This window comes from Canis lupus, chromosome 16 (assembly GCF_003254725.2).
Source record: "Canis lupus dingo isolate Sandy chromosome 16, ASM325472v2, whole genome shotgun sequence".
Taxonomy (NCBI): Eukaryota; Metazoa; Chordata; class Mammalia; order Carnivora; family Canidae; genus Canis; species Canis lupus.
The window spans coordinates 22405129-22430921 of NC_064258.1; the positions used below are offsets into that span (position 1 = coordinate 22405129).

Sequence of the window (25793 nt, forward strand, 5' to 3'; positions counted from 1 at the left end):
TAAAAAAAATGTAGTATTAGCCCTAAAAAAGAAGGAAATTCTGTTATAGGCTACAACATGGATGAACCTTCATCACATTATGTTAAATGAAATCAGCCAGTCATTGAAGGACAAATATTACTTGTTTCCACTTATATCCAACCACATTGAAACAGAAGGTAGAATGGTTGGTGCCAGGGACTGGGGAAAGGGGGGAATGGGAGGATTACTGTTCACTGGGTATTATTTGTCATGCAAGGTGGAAGATTTTTCTTTTTTTAAAAGATTTTACTTATTTATTCATGACAGAGAGAGAGAGAGAGAGAGAGAGAGAGAGAGAGAGAGAGAGAGCAGAGACACAGTTAGAGGGAGAAGCAGGCTCCATGCAGGGAACCCGCTGCGTGACTCGATCCCGGGACTCCAGGATCACACTCTGCGCCAAAGGCAGGCACTAAACCACTGAGCCACCCAGGGATTCCCCCAAGATGGAAGATTTCTACAAACATATTGTACAACATTGTTCTGATAGCTAATACTATTCACTGTGCATGCAGAAATTAATTGAGGGTAGATCTCATGTTATGTGTTTTTGACCGCAATTAAAAAAATAAGATTTTTTCCTATCAGTCATCATTAAGGGGCAGTGGTAGCAACTGCCTTGCCACCTATTTGCCCAAATTCCAAGCTGCCCTTCACAGTTAGAGCTGAAATCCTGTTTGGCCCTGGGAAGCAGTGGACCTTATTCCAGTCAACACACATATTTTCATGTCCACATACACAGAGCTAGGGAAGTAGAAGCTCCAGGGATTACCTTACAAAGGCTAGAACACACAAACTTGATCCCAAACAGATTTCCAGATTCTGGGATCAGAAGAAAGGATCCAGGCAGGAAATGGTCTGATGGAAAACTTACCCAGATAATTTGGATTATATACTTGAATGAAAATGTGTTTTTAGATTTAAGTAAGATCTAAATGAAGGCAAATCACTAAATGAAGAGATACTGTTACATAGCAATAGTGAGGGAGATAAATGAAGGATCTAACTAATCTATAGTATAAATAACTATTGAAACAAGTGCTGCCACAGGTCTATATCTACATAGACTGTATGCAGTCTGACTTAACCTATATTTTAAATTTCTAACTGAACACAAATGGAATATAGTTCTGGATCACAGGCACATATACACTATTTATATATATTTAATATATTCTACAAAATATATATAACATATACCTTAAAATATTTTGTGCAAAATACTTTATATTATATATACAATTATACATATATAATTTCTAAAGTAATTTTTTAACCAGAAACAAAAACAAATCTGAAAAAGAATTTAGACATCAATTAAATAATTTTTAGGGTGTCTGATGTAGCCTCTGTGCAAAGTAAATATTTCCTGGATACCTTCTCAAATCATTTCATGAAGTTTTCTGGGCTTCATTTATTTAACTTATGTTTACCTTTTGCAAATAAAGGACTGTTCCCTTTAGTACAGCATAAAAAGTTTTCCATCCTCGCTTTCCTCTTGGAGCTAGAAAGGAGAAAAAAAGGAAAATTTTATTTGACAGAAAATAGCATTTTAGACAAAATTGAAACAATCAACATGGTGATTGTGTTTCAATGTTCCTGGTTTATTAATATCCAAAATTAGTAACAATGAGAACTAAAATTTTCTTGAGGCTTAACTTTGTAACAGGCAATATTCCAAACATGTCTTCCATATATTGTCTCACTAAATCCCCACAATAATCCTTTGAGGTAGGTATTATGACTCTTGTCTTTTTATAAAACTGAAACAATGATACATAATCCACCCGTGGTCACATAACTAGGAAGAGAAGCCAGAATCTGAACCCAGAAGCATGGCTCTATAGTCTGCACTTGAGTAGACAGAACTTAAGGACTGGGAAAGCAGTGAGACATTCTGGAAATACATATTAATCCAAGAAAAGCTTAAAAGTCTCATTGTACCAGATCATTTATAGCCCTGTCAAAGTTTCTAGAAAACATTAAAATCTCAGAATATAAAAGAACTCCTGTTGGCATTTCCACACACACACCCACCAATTGGATTATAACTTTAATTATTACTATTCTTATGGCAACCTGTGATACCTCAGTTGCAGATCTTGCCATACTATAATACAATATTTTTGTTTAATGTCTCTCAGGAGACTATGAATGACTTGAGAGCAGGTATCCTTCATTTTTATAATTCACAGTATCTGGCACAGTGTAAGGCAGACATTAAGTACCCTCATAAAAATTCTCCAAATTAATTTTATTTCAGAAATCCTTACATTCTTTTTGTTTACATTTTCTTGGAGTAAAAAGTAGAATTTCCCTATTGAGATCTATCTATCTATCTATCTATCTATCTATCTATCTATCTATCTATCTATTCTTAATCTTAATTAAAGTATGTAACTGGAAAATGTTACCCGAATGCCATTTTTCTAAACATGTCTATCCAAATAGGGAGGGAGGACCACTTATTCTTATTTCTTTATCAACTATTTGGCTAATTTTATACTGTCTTTAACTTGGATACCTGATTAAATTAGGAAATACATTATTCTTAAGCAAATCCTTTAAATCTCCTTTGACTGAAGACTCAAGAATCCTTAGGGTTGGGAACTGTGTGAATATCCACCTGCAGAACACAGGTGCCCTTGCCAACACCATACTGATATATTCACCTGGCAAAAAAAGACTCAAAACATCCACTCTGCAGGTTTCCAGGGGAAATTAAAAAAAAAAAAAAAAATCATCCCATCTGTTTTCACTATGCAAGGATGTACTCAAAAATAAATGATCATCAACAGTACATCATTATCTCCTTTATAAAGAAAATCTAGATAATTATACATATATATATATAACATAAATATTGACTATATTGTTCAAAGATGTCAAATTCTGATATACTTAATGTGAGAACAGTACACACAGAAGTGACCACAGGCTGCAGGAGTTGTTGCAGAGCAAACCAAAGGCAGCAGCATGGTGTGCTGAAGGCACCTGACCAGAAAGACCAGCTGGTTTCTAGTCCTGTCTTAACACCCATCTCACCCAAAACCCCTAACTGGGGAGCTCCTGACAATCCAACTTTTCAAAGCTTTGGATGCTTCATTTAATAACATGGATAATTTACCTAAGTTAAAGCAAATACTAGCTAATGGTGGAAAGTAACTTAGAAAAACCCTTTTCTTTTTCCCTGTTTCTTTCTTTCTCTCTCTCTCTCTCTTTTTTTGCTTTTTTTCCCATCATATTTAATCCCCATCACTTCCATCCATCCCCCCACCCAAATCACCTCTGGTAACCATCAGTTTGTTCTCTATATTTAAGAGTCTGTTTCTTACTTTGTCTCTCTTTTTTTCTTTGTTCATTTGTTCTTTTCTTAAATTTCACATATGAATGAAATCGTATGGTATTTACCTTTCTCTAACTTATTTTGCTTAGGATCACATTCTCTGATCCATCCATGTTGTTGCAAATGGCACAGTTTCGTTCTATTTTTATGGATGAGTAATATTAACAGTGCGATTACTGGGTCCTAGGGTAGTTCTATTTTTAATTTTTTGAGAAACTTTCATGCTGCTCTCCACAGTGGCTGCACCAGTTTGCATGCCCACCGACAGTGAGTGAGGGATCTTTTTTTTCCACATTCTCACCAACACTCATTCTTTCTTGAGTTTTTGACTTAAGCCATTCTGACAGGTGTGAGATGATATCTCATTGTGGTTTTGATTTGTATTTCTCTGATGACTAATGTTGAGCATCTTTTCATGTGTTTATTGGCCATCTGGACGTCTTCTTGGGAGAACTCTCTGTTCATGTCTTCTGCCCATTTTTTAATTGGGTTGTTTTCTGGGTGTTGAATAGGTTCTTTATATATATTTTGCATACTAACCTTTTATTAGATATGTCACTTGCAAATATCTTCTCCCATTCCATAGTTTGGCTTTTAGTATTGTTGATTGTTTCCTTTGCTGTGCAGAAGCTTTCAATTTTGATGTAGTCCCAACTGTTCATTTTGGCTTTTATTTCCCTTGCCTCAGGAGAAATATCTAGAAAAATGCTGTGTGTGATGTCAAAGAAGTTACTGCCTGCACTCTCTTCTAGGACTTTTATGGTTTCAGGTCTCACATTTACATCTTTAAGCCATTTTGGCTTTATTTTTGTGTATGGTGAAGAAAATGGTCCAGTTTCATTATTTTGGACATAACTGTCCAGTTTTCACAAGACCATTTGTTGAACAGACTTTTTCCCATTACATATTCTTTCCTCCTTTTTCATAGATTAACTGATCATGTGTTGTGTGTTTATTTCTGTGTATTCTATTTTGTTCCATTAATCTATGTGTCTATTTTTGTGCCAGTACCACACCATTTTCGTCACTGCAGCTTTGTTAACATAACTTGAAGTCTGGATTGTGATGTCTCCAGCTTTGCTTTGCTTTTCAAGATTGTTCTGGCTATTCAGGGCCTTTTGTGGTTCCACATAAATTTTAGGATTGTTTGTTCCAGTACTGTGAAAAATGTTAGTATTTGGTTTTTTTTTTTTATTTTTTTTTATTTTTTTTATTTATGATAGTCACAGAGAGAGAGAGAGAGGCAGAGACACAGGCCGAGGGAGAAGCAGGCTCCATGCACCGGGAGCCTGACGTGGGATTCGATCCCGGGTCTCCAGGATCGCGCCCTGGGCCAAAGGCAGGTGCCAAACCGCTGCGCCACCCAGGGATCCCTTTTTTTTTTTTTTTTTTAAATGTTAGTATTTTGATAGGGATTTGCATTAAATCTGCAGATCGCTTTGGGCAGTACAAACATTTTAACAGGATTTGTTCTTCCAATCCATGAGCATGGGATGTCTTTCTGTTTCTTTGTGTTGTTTTCACTTTCTTTCATCGGTGTTTTACAGTTTTAGAATACAGGTCTTTCACTTTTTAGTTAGGTTTATTCCTAGGTATTTTATTATTTTTGGTACAATTATAAAGGGGATTGTTTTCTTAATTTCTGTCTGCTGCTTCATTAATATTGTATAGAAATACAACAGATTTCTGTACATTGATTTTATATCCTGCAACATTAATGAATTTATTTATCAATTCTAGTAGGGTTCTTTTAAAAAAGATTTTATTCATTTATTTATTGTCGGGAGTGGGGAGACAGAGAGAGAGAGAGAGAGACAGAGAGAGACAGAGAAAGCCTGCACAAGTGGGGGGGGGAGCGGGGGGTGGCAGGCAGAAGGAAAGGCAGGCTTCCCACTGAGCAAGGAGCCTGATGAGGGACTAGATCCCAGGACCCTGGGATCATGACCTGAGCTGAAGGCAGTCACTTAACCAAGTGAGACATCCAGGGCTCCCGAGTTCTAGCAGCGCCCAGTTTCATTATTTTGGACTTTTAGGGATGTCTATGTAGGGATTTCTATGTAGTCTTATGTCATCTGCAACTACTGAAAGTTTTACTTCTTCCTTGCTCTTCTGAATGCTTTTTATTTCTTTTTGTTGTCTTACTGCTGTGGCTAGAACTTCCAGTTGAATAAAAGTAGTGAGAGTGGACATCCTTATCCTCTCCTTCACATAAGTGAAATGCTCTCGGTATTTTTCCTGTTTAGTATGATGTGAGATTTTCATATAAGGTCTTTATATGCTGAGGTATGGTTCCCTCTAAATTACCTTGTTGAGGGCTTTTTAAGAAAAAATCATGAATGGATGTTATACTTTGTCAAATGCTTTTTATGTATCTATTGAAAGATCATATGGATCTTATCCTTTCTCTTATTGATATGATATACCATGTTGATTCATTTGCAAATACTGAGCCACTCTTTCACCCTGGGAATAAATCCCACTTGATTTTGTTCAATGATTTAATATAATTAATGATTTAATATATTGTTGTTGTTTAATGATTTAATATATTGTTGGATTTGGTTTGCTGGTATTTTGTTGATGATTTCTGCATCCTCAGAGATATTGGCCTGTAGTGTGGTTTTTGTTTTTTGTTTTGTTTTGTTTTTGTAGTATCTTCCTCTGGTTCTCTTATCAGGCTAATGCTTGTTGTTGATCTTATAGAATGAATTTGGAAGCTTTTCATCTTCATCTATTTTTTTTTTTGGAATAGCTTGAGAAAAATCGATGTTGACTCTTCTTTATATGTCATCATGATAAATACTCGTTAATCCCCTTGCCCTATTTCCCCTATTGATTCATCCCACCCCCACTCTGGTAAGCATCAGTTTGTTCTCTATAGTTAAGAATCTGTTCCTTGGTTTGTAGGTCTCTCTCGTTTCCTTTCATTGTTTTCTTTCTTATATTGTGCATATGAGTTTGTCTTTCTCTGGTTTATTTCATTCAGCATTATACTCTCTACCTCCACCTACATTGTTGCATATGGTAAGATTTAATTCTTTTTATGGCTTATGTATATACCACATCTTCTCTATCAATTCATCGGTTGATGAACACAGGCTGCTTCCATTAATTTGGTTATTATAAATAATGTTGCTATCAACATAGGGTTGCATATATATCTTTGAATTAGTGTTGTTATATGTTTTAGGTAAATTTGTGATTATTAGATTATAGGGTAGTTCTATTTTTCAGTTTTTGAGAAAGCTCCATACTATTTTTCACAGTAAGTTCACATGTCTATGTTCCGGTCAACAGTGCAGGAGGGTTGTTTTTCTCCACATCCTCGCCAACATGTTTTTCTAGTGTTGCTGATTTTAGCCATTGTGACAGGTGTGAAGTGGTATTATACTGTTGTTTTCCACCCTTGGTCTTATTAGATAAGATAGTACATTTATATTGAAAGTAATTGTTGATAGATGTGTACTTATTGCCATTTTCTTACTTGTTTTGTGGTTTTTCTTATTCTTTTTCTCCTATCCTATCTCCTCTTGTTCTCTTTCATGGTTTGCTGGCTTTCTTTAGTGAAATACTTGGATTTCTTTCTTGTTATTCTTTGCATATCTATTACTGGTTTTTGATTTGTGGCTACTATTGGTTTGTATATAACATCTTCTGCATATAGCAGTCCATGCTATGTTGATGGTTGCTTAAGTTGGAACCCATTCTTTATGCCTCTCACCCCTATGTTTTAGGTATATGGTGTCATATTTTACATCCTTTAATTTTGTAAATCCTTTGAGTGATTTTTACACACACTTATTTTTACTGCTTTTGTGTTTCCTACGTTTCATACTCTCAACTTTCAGTCTTTCCCTTTCTTTCCACTCAAAGGATCCCCTTTAATATTTCTTGTAGGGCTGGTTTAGTTGTCATGAACTCCTTTATTTATTTATTTATTTTTTTGTTGTTGTTTTTCTGATAAATTTTAGCTGTCATTCTGTTCTGAATGATAGCCTTGCTGGAAAGAATATTCTTGGCTGAAGATTTTTCCTTTCAGCATTTCAAATATACCAGGCCACTGCCTTCTAGCCTATAGAGTTTCTGCTGAAAAACCTGCTCATTTTCTTATAGGGTCTCCCTTATAAGTAATGTCTACTTTTCTCTTGGTGTTTTAAAATTTTTTTCTTTGCCACTCTTCCTATCTTCTTTCACGTGACGACTTCTTTACATTTAGTTGTCGACTTTGTCAGTCTCGGGCTTGTTTTCTTGGGTTATTTATGCTGATTTGAGTGTTACCTAGTTGTATCCGTGGGAGACAGCGAGCTTTGGTTCCTCGGACTCCGCCATCTTCAAGAAAACCCATTGTTTTTATAGGACTATCAGAGTCCTGGATTTTAAAGGCTTTCCCCAAAATTCTAAAACTAGTTTAGAGGCATCTTGAGATTCCTTCATTTCAAAGATCTACAAACCTATTTTATACTTTTCAAGTAGAAATCTCTAATCCATGAATCCTTGTAAATGTTCCCCCCAAATTTTAATAGCTCTTTATCATTACCACACCAAGCCTACTAGAATCAGATCCCAAAGAACCTTCCAAATGAAATGTGATCTTAAGTTACTATGGATGACAAATGCTTAAGTCAATGAGCATTAACTGCTTGCATTCTCTACTTTTTCATCTCCTACAGAAAGTTAAAACTTAAAATCTTGTTTTTGATCAATTATATTGTAGTTGTTTAAGTCTTTGAGTAAACAATCAATTCTCCTAACAGATGACTAGAAGCAAGTGCTCAACAGTATATAATTAGTGTGTCATAAAAGCACTTCTTTAAATGATTTTACATGTATTAATTCATTTAACTCATACCACAATGCTAAAAATAAGGTATACTGTTACCTCCACTTTACATATGGGACTGTGAGTGCAAATGAATGGAACTCAGGGAAGAAAGAGACTACTATGCACTAAAGCAGGCTGGGGAGGCTCTCGAGAGGCAATTTCAACTGTCCTGATCCTAAAGCCACACACATAGTGCTGCTATGGCTCTTGCATCTGTGATAAGACTTGCCATGGGAAGCACATGGGTTAGAGGTCAATGAACCAGGAGCATCCTCCTCCTCATAATGACTGTAGAATGAGTTAAAACTGATTTCATAACTCTAGATTACTAAGTACAGAAGACCAGGGAAAGAGTTGTAACTGTGGTTACATAATAAACATGATAGAAGGAATAAGTGAGTTTGGAAACCCAATGTTTCCTACTAAAAGGCTTTAAATTATGAAGGTGATAGGGAGTGGGTAGATAGACTTTTAAAATACTTGGGTTTATACTGTGAAAAGATGTTTACTGACCTTGATCAAAAGACACCACTCTAAGCACTAGACTATGTTTTCACTGCCGTTTTTAATATGCATACTCAAAACCTAAAGATACTTTCTTTCTTTTTGAAAATACAAAGATCTTGGAGTATTTTATTCTAATCATCTGCCTCCAGTCTTACATGATAATGGTACCTGTTACTTTATTTTTTTAAACACTACCAAAAGGGATATCATTTTTCTATAAACTGCCATTATCTATTTAGATTTACTCTCCTCTTTACTATTACCTGTATTCATTATCACTTTCTTTACCTTAGATTTTTTTTTTTGAGGTAAAGATTTTTTTTTAAGATTTAATTATCTATTTAAATATTTTATTTATTTATTTTTTATTTGCGAGAGAGAGCCAGGGCCAGAGCACACGCAGGAGGAGCAGCAGAGGGAGAGTGAGAAGCAGGCTCCCTGGTAAGCAGGGAGTGCGATTCAGGACCTGATCCCAGGACCCTGGGATCATGACCTGAGCCGAAGACAGATGCTTAACCAACTGAGTCACTCAGGTGCCCCTAAAATTTATTTATTCATTAGAGAGAGAGAGAGAGAGAGAGAGAGAGAGAGAGAGAGAGAGAGAGAACTTGAGTAGGGCAAGGAAGCAGAAGGAGAGGGAGAGAAATCTTCAAGCAGACTCCTTGTTGAGCCCGGAAACTGAGGTGGGGCTCCATCGCAGGACTCTGAGATCAGGACTTGAGCTTCAAAAAGAGTCAGATGCTCAGCTGACCGAGCCACCCAGGCACCCTGAGGTCCCTTTCAATTAATTCTTTAAATGTATACTTATAATTTCCTTTAGTGAGGGTAATTTTGTAAGTAAATATTTTTCTATTTTTGTTTATATAAAAATGTCTTCATTTTATTAAAAGTTCTAGGTTGAGGGCAGCCCGGGTGGCTGAGCAGTTTAGCGCTGCCTTGGGCCCAGGGTGTGATCCTGGAGACCTGGGATCGAGTCCCATATTGGGCTCTCTGCATGGAGCCTCCTTCTCCCTCTGCCTGTGTCTCTGCCTGTGTCTCTCTGTGTGTGTCTCTCTCTGTCTCTCTCATGAATAAATAAATAAAATCTAAAACAAAAAAGTTCTAGGTTGGCAATTATATTTTCTTATGAAGATATTATTTCACTATCCTTTGGTTCCCTCCCATCATTGTTGCAATGCCTATCTTGAGCATATTAGGTCTAAAAAGAGGTTTCTTTAAAATGATGCAGATTGGTGTTCTTTGGGTTTTCTGTGTATTATTTCCAAGCACCTGTAGTCATTAGATCTTTAAATATTGTCTGTCCTCCATTGTTTTCACTATTGTAACCTGACATTTTAAACTTCTCATTCCCTTCCACAGGTTTCTTAACTGCTTCTTCATATTCCTTTTGTCCTTCTGTGCTAAAAATTGTGTAATTTTATTTCCAATATTCCTTCAACCTCCAGATCTGGAGATACTCTGAAGGTATAGCAGCCGGAGGTTTAGCTTCCTTCCCCAGATTTGTATTCACGCACTTGACATGGCTCACAGGATTTCACTTTCATTGTTATAGTCATTCATTCTTAGGGAACATACCTCAATATCATAAAAGCCATAAATGAAAAGCCCGAATATCATTCTCATTGGGAAGAAGTGAGAGGTATTCCCTTAAGGTGAGGAGCATAGCAGGGATGTCCACTGTCACCACTGCTGTTCAACATAGTACTAGAAATCCTAGCCTCAGCAATCAGACAACAAAAAGAAATAAAAGGCATCCAAAGCAGCAAAGAAGAAGTCAAACTCTTACTCTTTGATCACGTGATACTTTATAGGGAAAGCTCAAAGGACTCCACCTCAAAATTGCAAGAAGTCATAAAGGAATTCAATAAAGTGGGGGATCCCTGGGTGGCGCAGTGGTTTGGCGCCTGCCTTTGGCCCGGGGTGCGGTCCTGGAGACCCGGGATCGGGTCCCGCGTAGGCTCCCGGTGCGTGGAGCCTGCTTCTCCCTCTGCCTGTGTCTCTGCCTCTCTCTCTCTCTGTGTGACTATCATGAATAAATAAGGATTAAAAAAAAAAAAGAGTAAAATCTTAAAAAAAAAAAAGTGGCAGGATATAAAACCAAAGCAAAGAAATCAGCTGCATTTTTATATACTAACAATGAGACAGAAGAAAGAGATATTAAGGAATCAATCCCATTTACAACTGCACCCAAAAACATAAAATACCTAGAAATAAACTTAATCAAGGAGGCAAAGGATCTGCATTCAGAAAACTACAGAACACTCATGAAAGAAACTGAGGAAGACATAAAGAAATGGAAAAACGTTCCATGCTCACAGATTGGAAGAACAAATATTATTAAAATGTCTATGCTACTTAGAGCAATCTATACATTCAATGCAACCTCTATCAAAATATCATTGACATTTTTTACAGAGCTGGAACAAATAATCCTAAAATTTGTATGGAACAAGAAAAGACCCTAAATAGCCAAAGGAATGTTGAAAAGGAAAATCATCCAATGCCAGACTTCAAGCTATATTACAAAGCTGTGATCATCAAGACAGTATGGTACTGGCACAAAAACTGACACATAGATCAATGGAACAGAATAGAGAACCCAGAAATGGACCCTCAACTCTATGGCCAACTCATCTTCGACAAAGCTGGAAAGAATATCCACTGGAAAAAGGACAGTCTCTTCAATAAATGGTGCTGGGGACATTGGGCAGCCACGTGCAGAAGAATGAAACTAGATCATTTCCTCACATCAAACACAAAAATAGACTTAAAATGAATGAAAGACTAAATATGAGACAGGAATCCATCAAAATCCTAGAGAACACAGGCAACAACCTCTTTGACCTTGGCCACAGCAACTTCTTGCTAGACTTGTCTTCAAAGGTATGGGAAACAAAAGCAAAAATTAACTATTGAGTCTTCATTAAGATGAAAAGCTTTTGCGCAGCAAAGGAAACAATCTATAAAACCAAGAGACATCCCACTGAATGGGAGATGATATATCCAAGTGTCTTATCAGATAAAGGGCTAGTATCCAAAATGTATAATGAATTTATCAAGCTCAACATCCAAAAAATAAATAATCAAGTCAAGAAATGGGCAGAAGAACGTGAACAGGCATTTTTCCAAAGAAGACATACACATGGCCATCAGACACATGAAAAAATGCTCAATATCACTCTGCATCAGGGAAATACAAATCAAAACCACACTGAGGTACCACCTTACACCAGTCAGAATGGCTAAAATTAACAACACAGGAAATAAATGTTGGTAAGGAGGTAGAGAAAGGGTGCAGTCACTCTGGAAAACATTATGGAGGTTCATCAAAAAGTTAAAAATAGAACTACCCTACAACCCAGCAATTGCACTACTAGGTATTTACCCAACGGATACAAACATAGTGACTTAAAGGGGAATCTGCACCCCAATGTTTACAACAGCAATATCCATAGTAGCCAAACTACAGAAAGAACCCAGATGTCCATCAACAGATGAATAAAGGAGATGCAGTATGTATGTGTACACACACACACACATACACACACACACAGAGGAATACTACTCAGCCATGAAAAAATGAAATCTTGCCATTTGCAATGAAGTGGATAGAACTAGAGGATATTATGCTAAGTGAAATAAGTCAGAGAAAGACAATTACGAGTTCACTTATATGTGGAAATGAAAAAACAAAACAGGATCATAGAAGAAGAGAGAAAAAATAAAATGATGAAATCAGAGAGGGAGACAAGCCATAAAACTCTTTAATTATAAAAAACCAACTGAGGGTTGCTGAAGGGCAGGGGGTGAGGAGATGGGGTAACTAGTTGATGGATATTAAAGACGGCACATGATGTAATAAGCACTGGGTATAAGACTGATGAGTCACTGACCTCTATCTCTGAAACCAATAATGTTATATGTTAATTAGTTGAATTTAAATAAAAATTTAAAAATAAAAGGAATTTTAAATACTTAATCATTTTTATTTTTTATTTATTTTCCTTTTTTTTTCCCAAAGATTTACTTGTTGGGGTACCTGGGTAGCTCAGTAGGTTAAGTGTCTGTCTTCAGCTTAGGTCATGATCCCAGGGTTCTGGGATTGAGCCCCATATTTTTTCTCTCAATATATTTTCTTCTCAACTATTTATTTGAGAGAGAAAGAGCACATGAGAGATAGCCTGAGTTGGGGGGTGGGGCAGAGGGAGAGGGAGAAGCAGGGTCCCTGTTTAGCAGGGAGTCTGATGTAGGGCTCCATCCCAGGACCCTCTCATGACCTGAGCTGAAGGCAGACACTTTACTTAACTGACTGAGCCCAGGCTCCTCTATTTTTATCATTTTTAGATGTTTTATAAGAGAAGTTTTGGAATTTGTAGGCCATCATATTGCCAAAATAGATCCTCTAGCTCTTTTATCTTTTCTTTTTTTTTTTTTTTAAAGAATTTATTTTGTAGAGAATTTTGAAATCTTTGAAGGGTTCACTTACAGCAGAATACAGGAGATAAGTGCTGAGGGCAAGATGAGAGAAATTAAAAAATGGAACACTGGTGAGGAGGCTATTACAATTGCCCAGATGAGAGAAAAAGCCCAAAATATGACAGAGGTGAATGATATAAAAGATAAAAAATAGGAGGAGTGTCTGGATAGCTCAGTTGGTTAAGCATAGGACTCTCGATTTTAGCTCAGGTCAAGGTTTCAGGGTTGTGAAACTGAATCCTACATTGGGCTGTGTGAAGCCTCCTTGAGATATTCTCTCTCTCCTCTCTCTGCCCCTCTCTCTGCTCTCTCTCTTTAAAATAAATAAATAAAATCTTTAAATAAAAAAGAATAGAAGGAAAGGGGTCACAGTCGTCTATGACCAACAAAGAATAATCAGACCCAAAGAGAGCCATTAAAGGTGGTATCACCACCTTACTCAAACCAGGACATCACAAGAATGATAAGGCCCCAAGCTCCCTGCTCAGTTCTAGATAAAAGATTGTCCGAAGAGGCCCCCATTGGCAACTCTGTTGGGACCCCCTCACTCCTGAGAGCTTTCTCTGTATCCTTGCTTAATAAACTTCTGACACTTTACTCATTCTCCTTTATCCTCAAGACTCATTCTTCGACTCTGTGAGACAAGAACCTAGCTCTCCAACTTCACACCTAACCTGTGGTACTTGGTTCCCATAGTATTGGATACTTTTATTCTGGTTTGTATGCATGGAAAGATCAGTTAAGCTAGACTTAGGATATAAAGATTTGGTTAACTCAGATATAAGAGTTATATTCAAGTTATTTAACAGCTGACTCAGCATGGACCCTGACTCACCAGGAAAGGCATCACCCAACCAGGATTTGAAGGGATATCCATGGTAAACAATCTGTACAACTGAACCAGTCCACATTCCTTGATTAATAGCTCTGGCTGGGGGGCTGTTTCCTGCCCACAGTAGGTTAAAAGAAGAAGAAAAGTCAAACAAACCTCTGTGGTTATTATTCTATACCACACACAGACACACAGATACACACACACACACACACACACACAGAATATACATTTCTGCAAAAGAGAAACTGGCAGTTGTTCCAAAGATGGGCGATATTGGAACTATCATTAAATCTTCAATATTACAAACCAGTTCTTATTAATGTTCTTATCTCATCTTCATTATACACTTGAAAAAGTCTTTTTGGAAATATACAGTAATAATACCTTGGCTTCACTTATTGTCATTGATCTTTGTAAAATAGTGAAATATAAAACTGGGATGGAAAGCACCGGTTGTCATTCTTTCATAAAGAGGAAGGAATCAGAAAATATTTCTGAGCAATGTAATGCTGGATATATGCCAGAAAATAGTTATGCATTTTTTAATCCATCAAAAGATATAGGCATCCTGTTTATTTTTTTATTTTTTATTTTTTTGTGTAAAAGTTTATATATGCATGTTATACTCTCCAACTTTAATTTCTTCTTAACTAAACTGGAAACAAATTGTGGCTAAGGTCTTAGTGTTCCATTTTTTCTAATTTATTAAAAAATCAGAGAATTTTTTCCTACATCAAAATCAATTCATCCTGTTTCTGACCACTGGTCACTCTGGGTTCTCTGATCATCGATTTTTGCTTTTATTCAAGTTTAATATGAGAAAAACTTAATATATATTGAAAGATATAGTACATACATTGCCTAATTTTTTCTCTTAATGTGCAAATCTTTCCTGTTCGTTGGCTTGAAAAGCATTCTTCCACTACCCCAGTAAAATGACAAAAATACCATTTCCCCCAAGAGTAGAGAAGATCAGTAAGCCATATCCGCACTTATGAGAAAGAATTGTGGAGTAATGGCCTGAAGGCTAACACTGCAGGCTCTATGAAGTATGGAACCAAAAGAAATGTGAAAATGTGAGCTCTATGCAAAATACCTTCAAATTCCTTATATTAACAGACAAAGATATTTAAAATACAGTGTGATACCAATGAGGGCATTCCCAAATAAGTCCTTGCTGAACTTGGAAACAGGGATGTGCTCAGCATAGCTCTTCTATACTAGTACAATTGGGATACATTTATATTAGATTTGTAAAAGGAACAAGACATTTTTAGAGCTGCTCTATTTCTCTAGTGACATCATCTGAAAATTGGGAAAATTCCTAAAGTATCTTCCTTACAGGAGGAAGAGGTATCCTATCTTGGTAGAAGGCCAAATTCTTAAATTCTACATCACTGAGGGAGGTTTTTTTTTTCTTTTAAAGATTTATTTATTTATTTGAAGGGGGCGGGGGAGAGAATGCAGGGGGAGGAGCAGAAGGAATGTAGATGGAGTTGAGCACATTTCCCACTGAGTGGGGAGTGGGACCTGGGGCTTGATTCCAGGACCCTGGGATCACGACCTGATCTGAAATCAAGAGTTGGCCCCTCAACTGACAGAGCCACCTAGGGGTCCCTAAGGTAGTTGAAGGTTCAACACAGGCAGGCGGAGTTTGCTTTCTGTGACTGGTTTGCAAAGGATTTAGACAGATTCATAAATGACAGTCCTACAAATCGTTAAGAAAGTTAAGGGTAATCCTTGTGAATTTATCCTTAATTTTTTCCTATAAATATCCTCAGGCATCATCATAACCGATGAGGGAACAGAAAGCTAGGAGAGGACAAAGCACAAGCTGACACCCTGCATCCCTTTCACCCCCCACCCAGATGTGATTCTGTGTGACTTTCCCCAGGCACTCCTGGCTGACCTAAAGCTAAGGAAAGGATAAACAAATAGTTAGATCAGAATCTTGCAAGACATGAGTCTCCCTCAGTTTACAAATGTCCTAGTAATTTACACGAACAAAAAGCATTTTTATCAATAACCTAGCTTCCAGAAGGAAATTTAGATACAATGAAATGTCCTTATAATCTGCCCCCCATTAGTAAGATACTTGAAGTGTGCAGAGTGTAATGCTCCTCCAGGAAGCTCCCAACTACTTATTGTTAATGCCTTGCTAGAAGGGAAAACAACCTTAACTTGACTTTGGCAAGGCCTCCAGGATTCTGGAATCTTCTTTAACATATGAAAGTCCTTTTGAAACCTCTCTTTGGTTACCTCCCTCCAACTTCCCAGTATATAATCAGCCACCCTTACAGGCCCTGGGCAGCAGCAGTTTCTGCCATGGGTCCGGTCCTCATGCTTTAATAAAATCACCATTTTGCACCACAGATGTCTCAAGAATTCTTTCATTTGTAGAATATAAGAAATAGTGCCATAAGTGAAGGAGGGGAAACCAAAATGGGGGAAAATCAGAAGGGAAGACAAACCATGAGAGACTCTTAACTCTGGGAAACAAACTGGGGGTTGCTGAGGGTGGGGGCATGGGGTAACTGCATGAGGGGCACTAAGGATAGCATGTGATGTAATGAGCACTGGGTGTTATACTATATGTTGGCAAACTGAAATTAAACTTAAAAATAAATTAATGTTTTTAAAAAGAGAATTCTTTCTTGATCACTAGCTCTGGACCTCCCACCACCAAACCTCACCAGTATTTTTGAAAAGTACATCAATAACAACTACTAAGTCTTTATAGAGTGTAAAGGCCAAGGGCAGGCCACACAAAATGTTCCACTTCAGCAAAGGCCAAGGGCAGGCCACACAAAATGTGCCACTTCGGCATATCCATTATTTTTAATAAAGTTGAAACTTAAGAAACTACCAATGAACCTAAGGAACAACCAACGCAAAAGGAACACTGTAATCCCACCCTCCTTTGACTCCAGAAAACAAGATGTACATCTCTCATGTGAAAGGTACCCTTCTTGTACCAGATAGTAAAGATATTCTTATAACCAAGAGATTGAATCTTATTTGGAGCTGAGAAGGCTATATTAAGAACCCTTATTATTTTTTACTAATTTACTACCTGAGCCCAATTCTTCTTAGAATTCCTTACTAATTGAAGTTCCTAAGATTAAGTATTCCTTTTGTCAATTCCACACAGATTTATTGTCTGTTTGTCTAAAAAAGTATAAAAACTGCCTTCTTTGGCCATTTTTAAAGGCCTCAATTTCATTTTTGGGCTTCTGTTTGCATGTAATAAAACTTTGGTATTTTTCTCCTATTACTGTCTCATATCAATCTAATTCTTAGTCAAGAAAGATCCTGAAGGGCACAGGAAAAATTATTTCTTCCTTTCCTACAGTAGGCATGGTTGGCAAGATCAAATTCTGCTTGATATTTTCTCTGAAGATTCTGCAGCTTTCTGATCTTGGGACATCTGATATATAGCCTGCAGAAGGTAAGATTTCTTACCATGGCAGCTTTCAGGACCCCATCTGCAGAGTCCAATGGAGCAAGTGGCAAGGTGCTTTTTTTTCCTTTCTCTAAAGTTAGATTAGGGCAGCCCCAGTGGCTCAGCGGTTTAGTGCTGCCTTCAGCCCAAGGCCTGATCCTGGAGACCCGGGATCCAGTCCCATGTCAGGCTTCCTACAGGGAGCCTGCTTCTCCCTCTGCCTGTGTCTCTGCCTCTCTCTCTGTGTCTCTCATGAATAAATAAATAAAATCTTTAAAAAAATAAAGTTAGATTAGCAGGAGAAAATATTATGGAACTAGTTCTTTGGGCTTACTTACTGATTCTTGGTAAAACTTTGGTAGAATACTCTTGGTTTTACTAATTCATTTCCTCTTAGAGATGGTTATTTTCCTTTCTCAGTGTTTTTTTGTGTTGTTTGCTACACAAAGGTATCTTATAGGACAGAACACAGGCATAGGCCCTATACACCTGCTGTTCAAGCTTGCTTTACAGACTGAGTTCATGGTTCTCATCAGACCAGCATCTGTTTAAGACAAGCTTTGTTGAGGGCTAACGTGCATATGAGGTAAAGGCTATCCTTAAGAGACATCTTGGAAGCCAAAGCCACAAAATTGGCTGGCATAGGTCGAACACTTAAAAGCTGTTAGGGCACTCGCCACCTAACTCAAAGACTCCTACGTTAGGATAAATTGGTCACAGAACAGGGCAGATTGACACTAGATCACTGGCAAACCTCAGGAAAACTATCATGCAATGAGGTACACTGTAAAAGAACACATAATCCCCAACCCAATGGCACATTCCTTATAGGTATTAGCTTAATGCTGAGAAACCCAATGCTTAGCTAAAGCTGCTAATGTGCATTAAAAAAACCAAAATAGGGCAGCCTGGGTGGCTCCACGGTTTAGCGCCGCTTTGGCGCCGCCTTCAGTGCAGGGCATGATCCTGGAGACCTGGGATCCAGTCCCACGTGGGCTCCCTGCAGGGAGCCTGCTTCTCCCTCTGCCTGTGTGTCTCTTTCTGTGTCTCGCATGAATAGTCAAAATCTTAAAAAAAACCAACACATGGTTTAAGAAATTCTATTCACAAATTTACCAATCTAAAACAATGCTGGTGCAGCAGTTAACATTTGCCATTTAGCTTTCACTAGAAATTAAAGCTTCTGAGAGTGAAAAATTTCAATTAATATATATGGATAAAGCTGAGGCAGGGAAGCTGAAGGGACTCTATTTGGAAGTAACTTTGTCTCTGCTGTTTTTTTGCTTGGCCCCATTTATTCATGTTCTATATTTTATCTCTGAATAAGCCAAAGAAGCTTAAGCCACTTCAAGGGGGAAACAAGAAAGTTAATCATTCTCTAAGTTTTATCCTAAGCTCCAAACACCTAATAATGTCTAAGAAAAGCCAGATACTGAACATGTTCCAGAACTAGCTTCAAACAAACCTCGACTGAGGCTGGTATTGGTGTAGGAAACAAAGGAGGAAGGAAATGTAGATAGAATTAAATGTTCCTATAACCTGCAGCCCATGACAAATATTTGAGGCATGCAGAATATATGTTCTCCTCCAGGAGATACCTCCTGTCTTTTTTTTTTTTTTTTAAGATTTTATTAATTCATAAGACACATAGGGAGAGACAGAGACACAGGCAGAGGGAGAAGCAGGCTCCCTATGGGGAGCCCAATGTGGGACTTGATCTCAGGACCCCAGGATCACTACCTGAGCCAAAGGCAGGTGCTGAACCACTGAGCCACCCAGGCACCCCTTGTCTTAATGTTAATACCTTGCTAGAGGGAAAAACAACCTTGGTTTGACAATAGAAAGGCCTCTGGTATCCTTTGACTTCCTTAGCATATGAAGATCCTTTTGGAACTTCCCTTATCTTTACTCCCCCCAGCCCCAAAACATATAGTCATTTGCTCCTCATAATCCTGGGGCAGCAGGCAACAGCAAGCAGCAGCAGCTCTTTCTGCACATGGGTCCTATCCCCTGCTTTTAATAAAGCCACCATTTTGCATGGAAGATGTCTCAAGAATTCTTTCTTGGCCATCAGCTCTGGACTCCAACAAATCTTAGCTAGGTATCCAAAAACTACATCAGCATCAATATACCTACCTTTGGTAATTTATGGAATAACATGTATTGTTCACTTAATGGTTGCCTTTGATGGGATCTCACCATGGATTCCTGAAGGAATGAATACTACCCTAGACCTCTTTCGTTTCTTTCTTTCTTTCTTTCTTTCTTTCTTTCTTTCTTTCTTTCTTTCTTTCTTTCTTTCTTCTTTCTTTCTTTCTTTCTTTCTTCTTTCTTTCTTTCTTTCTTTCTTTCTTTCTTCTTTCCTTTCTTTCTTTTCTTCTTTCTTTCTTTCTTTCTTTCTTTCTTTCTTTCCTTTCTTTCTTCTTTCTTTCTTTTTTTTTTAAGATTTTATTTATTTATTCATGAGAGAGAGAGAGAGAGAGAGAGAGAGAGGCAGAGACACAGGCAAAGGGAGAAGCAGGGTCCATGCAGGGAGCCTGATGCAGGACTTGATCCTGGGACTCCAAGATCACGCCCTAGGCCGAGGCAGGCGCTAAACCACTGAGCCACCCAGGATCCCCTACCCTAGACCCCTTTCTAATATAAATCCCTAACCCCAAGCAATGACGAGACTTATTCTCCTTTTCTTTTTGAGTCTTCCAGACACTGCTATTCTCTGTTACTCACACTATTTAATAAATTCTGTTTTCACTTTCTCCAATTTGCATTTGATTTCTATGCTGTGAAAAGCCAAGAACCTTCTTGGCTGGTTCTGTGGGGGCCCTCTCTGGGTCCACGAACCCAGCCTGCCTGCGTCAAAGCTACCAAAAATAAAAAGAAAAAAAATCTTGGTAAGAAAGGAAAGTAAAATGCATGCTTTTGGTATGAAAAAGTATGAGGAATGGAAATAGGTTTTTTTTTTTTTTTTTTTGAGGAAAAAGAAAATTTTGTCCTAAAGTGAAGTTAGTTATTTAAAGAGAGAAATCTCAGGACAAAATCTGAATGTAAAAAAGAAAGTTGTAAAAGGTTTACTGGAAAGGAACCTCTAGAAAGAAATTTTTCTATGCAGTCTGTATCAGCTAAATTTCAAAGAAATTTACTTAAGAATGAGTTTTGAGAATGAAATTTGCTCATTTGCAATGACAAGGATGGAACTAAAGGGTATTATGCTAAGCAAAACAAGTCAGTCAGAGAAAGACAAATACCATATGGTTTCACTTATATGTGGAATTTAAGAAACAAAACAGATGAACATAGGGGAAGAGGGGGAATCAAATAAGATAAAAACAGAGGGAGGCAAACTGTGAGAGACTTAACTCTAGAGAACAAACTGAGGGTTGCTGGAGGGGAGAGGGGTGGAGAGTTGGGGTAACAAGGTGATGGGCATTAGGAGGGCACGTGATGAGATGAGCACTGGGTATTCTATACAATTGATGAATCACTGATTGGGTCTGATGAGAGGATTCAAAGGATCCTCTACATAAGAAAGTGCTCTCTACATAAGAAAGAGATAATAAATGACTTAGGTTTTTTAAAAAATGTAAACTACATGGGAAGCACTATCAAATAAGTGATACTTAACCTTCTTATATTATATTTGCATAGGTATATACTATAAAAAATATAATATGCCCTGGTATGTTATTGTCTTGAAGTATTGTACATTCCAGAAATGACCAAATTTCTCTGTCAACTGCAATATGATGAACACTGATCTGATCTTTAGCCATGGCCATTTTTAAATCTTTGATCATTCACAACAATTAAGCTATAACTCAGATGTGTTTGCAGAATCTTTCTGTAAATGAATGCATTTCATCTTTAGTAAGACTCAAGAGAAGAACTCTAAGTACAAGTTTCTGATGACCTTAAGATCATAAACTGACACTGGCTAAAGGTTTCTGGAACTAGTTTAAGAACTGGATTCAAGCAAAAGTAGAATTAATAACATGGGACCGAATGAGTTGAAGGGGATGGTTATAATTTTTATAACAATTTTGTTTGTAGCATTGCTAGTTTTCCTAATTTTTGTTTTTCCAGATTTAGGGAAAGTTTTTCTCTTAAAGTAACTAAGACTTAGAGCAATTTGATAAAATATACCTTTGTGAACAAAATGAATCATTTATCTTTTTCTCCCTACCAGATTCCTACAGAATTAAAAAATTCTTAGTCTTATATTTTCATGACAACATATTTATTTGCTTAAGTTCAATAAGAATCTGTTTTCTTTGTAACAATTGGAAACCTTGGTAAAATAAATAAATAAATTTATTTTTATTTACTTACTTTCGAGGGAGAAAGAGAGAGCAGGAGCAGGAGAGGCAGAGGGAATGGGAGAGAGAATATCAAACAGACACCATGCTGAACACAGCCTGATGAGGGGCTCAACCTCATGATCCTAAGATCATGACCTGAACTGAAACCAAGAGTTGGACACTCTACCAACTGTGCTACCCAGGCACCCCTGAAACATTGGTTATATTATGAAAGACTTGAGCAGAATGTCATATTTGAGACACATGCATAAACTCAAGATATGACCAGACAGCTTTAAGGTGCTAAAGTTGACTTTACAGAGCTGATAAAGCCCATTGGAAAAATAGCCTGCTACCTTGTTTATGGGGTTCCCAAGCAGCCTTAACAGATGAGTAAAGAAAGTTACTTCCTGGCAGGCCTAAGAACCTCAAGATATTTTAGGAACCTTAAGAAGAGTATTATTAACCCAAGTGCACACAGAATGATAGGCTAAATCTGATGGCAAGTATTTTGCTTGGCTTTTGGCTTAAGAGACTGTTAAAAGTTCAATTTGGAGATTCCTTATAAAAAGTTTCAGCAGAGACTCCTGAGTAGCTCAGCGGTTGAGCCTCTGCCTTCGGCTCAGGATGTGATCCGGGGTCCTGGGATAGAGTCCCTCATTGGGCTCCCCGCAGGGAGCCTGCTTCTCCTTCTTCCTATGTCTTTGCCTCTCTCTGCGTGTCTCTCATGAATGAATAAATAAAATCTTAAAAAAAAAAGTTTTAGCAGACCAGATTTAAAGAGCTTATATGACCAATTGTTCTTCTTGCTGCACTAAGTAAATAAAAAGGACAAAGTTTTTGTTTTTTTTTTTTAAACTTGACTTATTTTGCAAACAAATTAGTATTAATTTGGCTATTTTTGGTAGGGTAATGGTCATTACAGAAGGAAAAAATGATATTTTGAAACACACCTTTGTGGATATTAGAATATCCACAGTAATACAGTCCATTATAAACTGAACTAGATCCTGATCTCTTATACTTTTATACAATGCCTAGGCTACAACTCTCCAAAATAATTTTTTCAATTCTTCCTCCATCCTTTTGACTCGTTAACCTTTTGATAACTAAAACTACCCTTTTTCCTGAGGCCCTACAAACTGATTATGAACAACTTAAACTTCATAGCAATCAGCACAATCTCATATATAGTCTTCATGCCTATTGCCCCAGTGGGCAACTCAAATAGATCCCCAAAGACACCTGAACGACAAAAATTTGTTAGATTGCTGCTACCTGCCCTCACTCTAAAGATGCTTGAGGCTGATATCTAGAAATCCTCTTGACTGCCCTCAAAACTCAAAAAGTAGTTTATAATTTGATCTAATCATTAACCATTGTTTTTTCTTTTGTTTCCATGCCTCTGACTTATTACCTAATTATTTAAGCCCTAGGTCTCAGTTTGAGAACACACTCATAGCACCACTACCTGAAATGAGTCTAACTGAACTGACCTACTATCAGAACAAGGAGACTAGTTGGAGGAGACAGAACCACCTACCACCTGAACTTTTAATGTGTGAAACTGATGTAAGAATGAGTTAGGGACAGATGGGGCTAGCCAGGGAAAGATAAGGTAAAGGCCCAGAGTCAGGCCCCCGCAATCTGCGGGTTCCCATAAATCCCAAGGAAAACAGAGATAAGGCAATCAAAACAGAGAAGAAAGTAAGTTAGGCTCCCTGGCTCTGAGGAGTTAGGGAGTATCTCCCCCTTTGATGGTTACCAGACAATCCCAGAGATGAGATTCACCAGAACCCCAAATAGCCATACATCAATCACTTGAGATAGTACAAAGAAATCTCAAGATCTTGAGTTACCTAGTTAGGTTCCCAATAAAAGGTCAGTCCTACAGGTCCCCAGTGGCAACACTGTCAGGACCTCTCTCACTCCTGAGAGCTTTCTCTGTATTTTTCCTTAATAAACCCCTATTGCTTTACTTACTCTCTTGTGTCTGCAAGATTCATTTTTTGACTCTGTGAGACAAGAACCAAGCTCTCCTGTATCAAAACTTCCAGAGAACTTTAGGGGTGAAGGGAAGGATACCCAAAATGTGCCACTTTGTTATATATTTTTCAATAAAAGTTATTTAAGAAGCAACCAATGCAAAAAGCACTCTCTGATCTCCCCACCATTAACACACTTTGTCTACAGAAATAAGAATCTCTTATGTTGAAGTAGGTTTTTGTCTCATGGAGTCAAAGAATGAATCTCATGGACAAAGGAGAGTGAGTAAAGCAACAGAAGTTTATTAAGCAAGGGTACAGAGAGAGCTCTCAGGAGTGAGAGGGGTCCCGACAGGTTTGCCAACGGGGCCTCTGCGAACAGTCTTTTTTTTTTTTTTTATAATTTTTATTTATTTATGATGGTCACACAGAGAGAGGAGAGAGGCTGAGACACAGGCAGAGAGAGAAGCAGGCTCCATGCACCGGAAGCCCGACATGGGATTCGATCCTGGGTCTCCAGGATCGTGCCCTGGGCCAAAGGCAGGCACCAAACCGCTGTGCCACCCAGGGATCCCTGCGAACAGTCTTTTATTTAGAATTGAGCAGGGAGCTTGGGGCCTTATCATTCTTGTGATGTCCTGGTTTGAGTAAGGACGGTGATACCACCTTTAATGGCTCCCTTTGGGTCTGATTATTCTTTGTTGGTCACAGGGGATTGTCATAAAAAGACACCTAGGGCAGGGTGATCTGGTTTGTTTCCTTATCTCTGGTTTCCTTACACCTCAGCATTTTTGGGATTTCTGTGAGCCTGATCCTATAGTCCCCTACTTATTTTTCCCTACCTAGCCCTGCCTGCCCCTTACTCCATGTAAAAGGTACCCTCACTGTACCATGAGGTAGAGGCATTCTCATCACCAGAGACAGAAAATTTAGAGATGAGAAAAACAGTATAAACAACCATTGTTACTTATTTTTTACTAATTTACTCCTCCAGCCCCAACTCTGGTTAGAATTCCTTACTAACTAAAGATCCCGAAGTTAAATTTTTTCACAGGTCTATTGTGTCTTTGTCTAAAATGTATAAAACTTGCCTGCCTTGGTCATTTCTTTAGGTCTTGGTTTCATTATTGGGCTTCTGTGTCCATGTAATAAAACTTTTTTTTCCTGTTTATCTGTCTCATGTCAACTTAATTCTTAGTATAGTTAGAAGCATTCTGAAGGGCAGAAGAAACATTTCTTCCTTCTTTACAAGAGTAATTCAGACATTTTTAAACTACTACTTGAAGCAATGGAATAGAAACTCCACATAACAGAAGTTACTTTTGGAAGATGAGTCACACAGGATTAAGCTACTGACAGTGTTTATCCTGGGTTCATAACAGAGTAGTAGAAATAAAATAGGACTATTATTATCTTATATTTCTACATCATTTATATTTGAAACACTTAAGGCAATTTGCTTATGTTTGAAATCAGTTAATCTTTGCAATTTTTCTCTTCAAGACTAGGAGCTGTTATTTGTACTCAACTGTATTTTATAAAGGAAAAAAGCAGCAGCCTCAACGGAACCAGAAATATAACCTATTCTTACTATTGTATCCAGTAAAATATTTCCTTCTTTTATATATAGGACTAGGTTTTTTTAATTGATAGACAACAGAACCTGAAACAAAATAGAGGACTGTGAGAATATTCAACATAAAAATGTCCCCTATTGGGCTGATGATCGTTCTGGATGTGGTTCTATGCCTTTAAGAAATCAAACTCTTACCTAAATTGATCTTCCTAGAATGGCAGAAAATGCCTTAAACTGGTTGCTAAGAAATGTGGATTTTATTTACACCTTTATATCCACTATTTTTCTGATTTTAGATAAGTCACCTAACATCTCCAGTTATAAATCTATAAAATGAATATGCTATATGGTACTATAATTACTTTACAATGTTGTTAGAATTTTGTTACGTAAGGATTAACAGTACACAGATGCTCCCCCTAGCGAGTCTGTATATAGAGGTAGGCACATTTTGTTAATAATAAAACTTAATACAACATAGTAAGCTGTGT

The 25793-nt window shown here is 37.6% G+C and overlaps 1 protein-coding gene across 10 annotated transcripts in view; it reads right to left on the reverse strand.

Annotated features, from left to right (window-relative positions):
• Positions 1-25793, reverse strand: part of PSD3 (pleckstrin and Sec7 domain containing 3) — a 588043-nt gene that overhangs the window by 90955 nt on the left and 471295 nt on the right. For all 10 annotated transcript variants that reach the window (XR_007402752.1, XM_035699985.2, XM_035699986.2 and 7 more), the window contains one exon: positions 1452-1522. Coding sequence is in view for 9 of the 10 variants with exons in the window: in XM_035699985.2 (XP_035555878.1) it covers positions 1452-1522 (71 nt within the window). In the remaining variant the exon portion in view is untranslated. The remainder of the gene's footprint in view (positions 1-1451; positions 1523-25793) is intronic.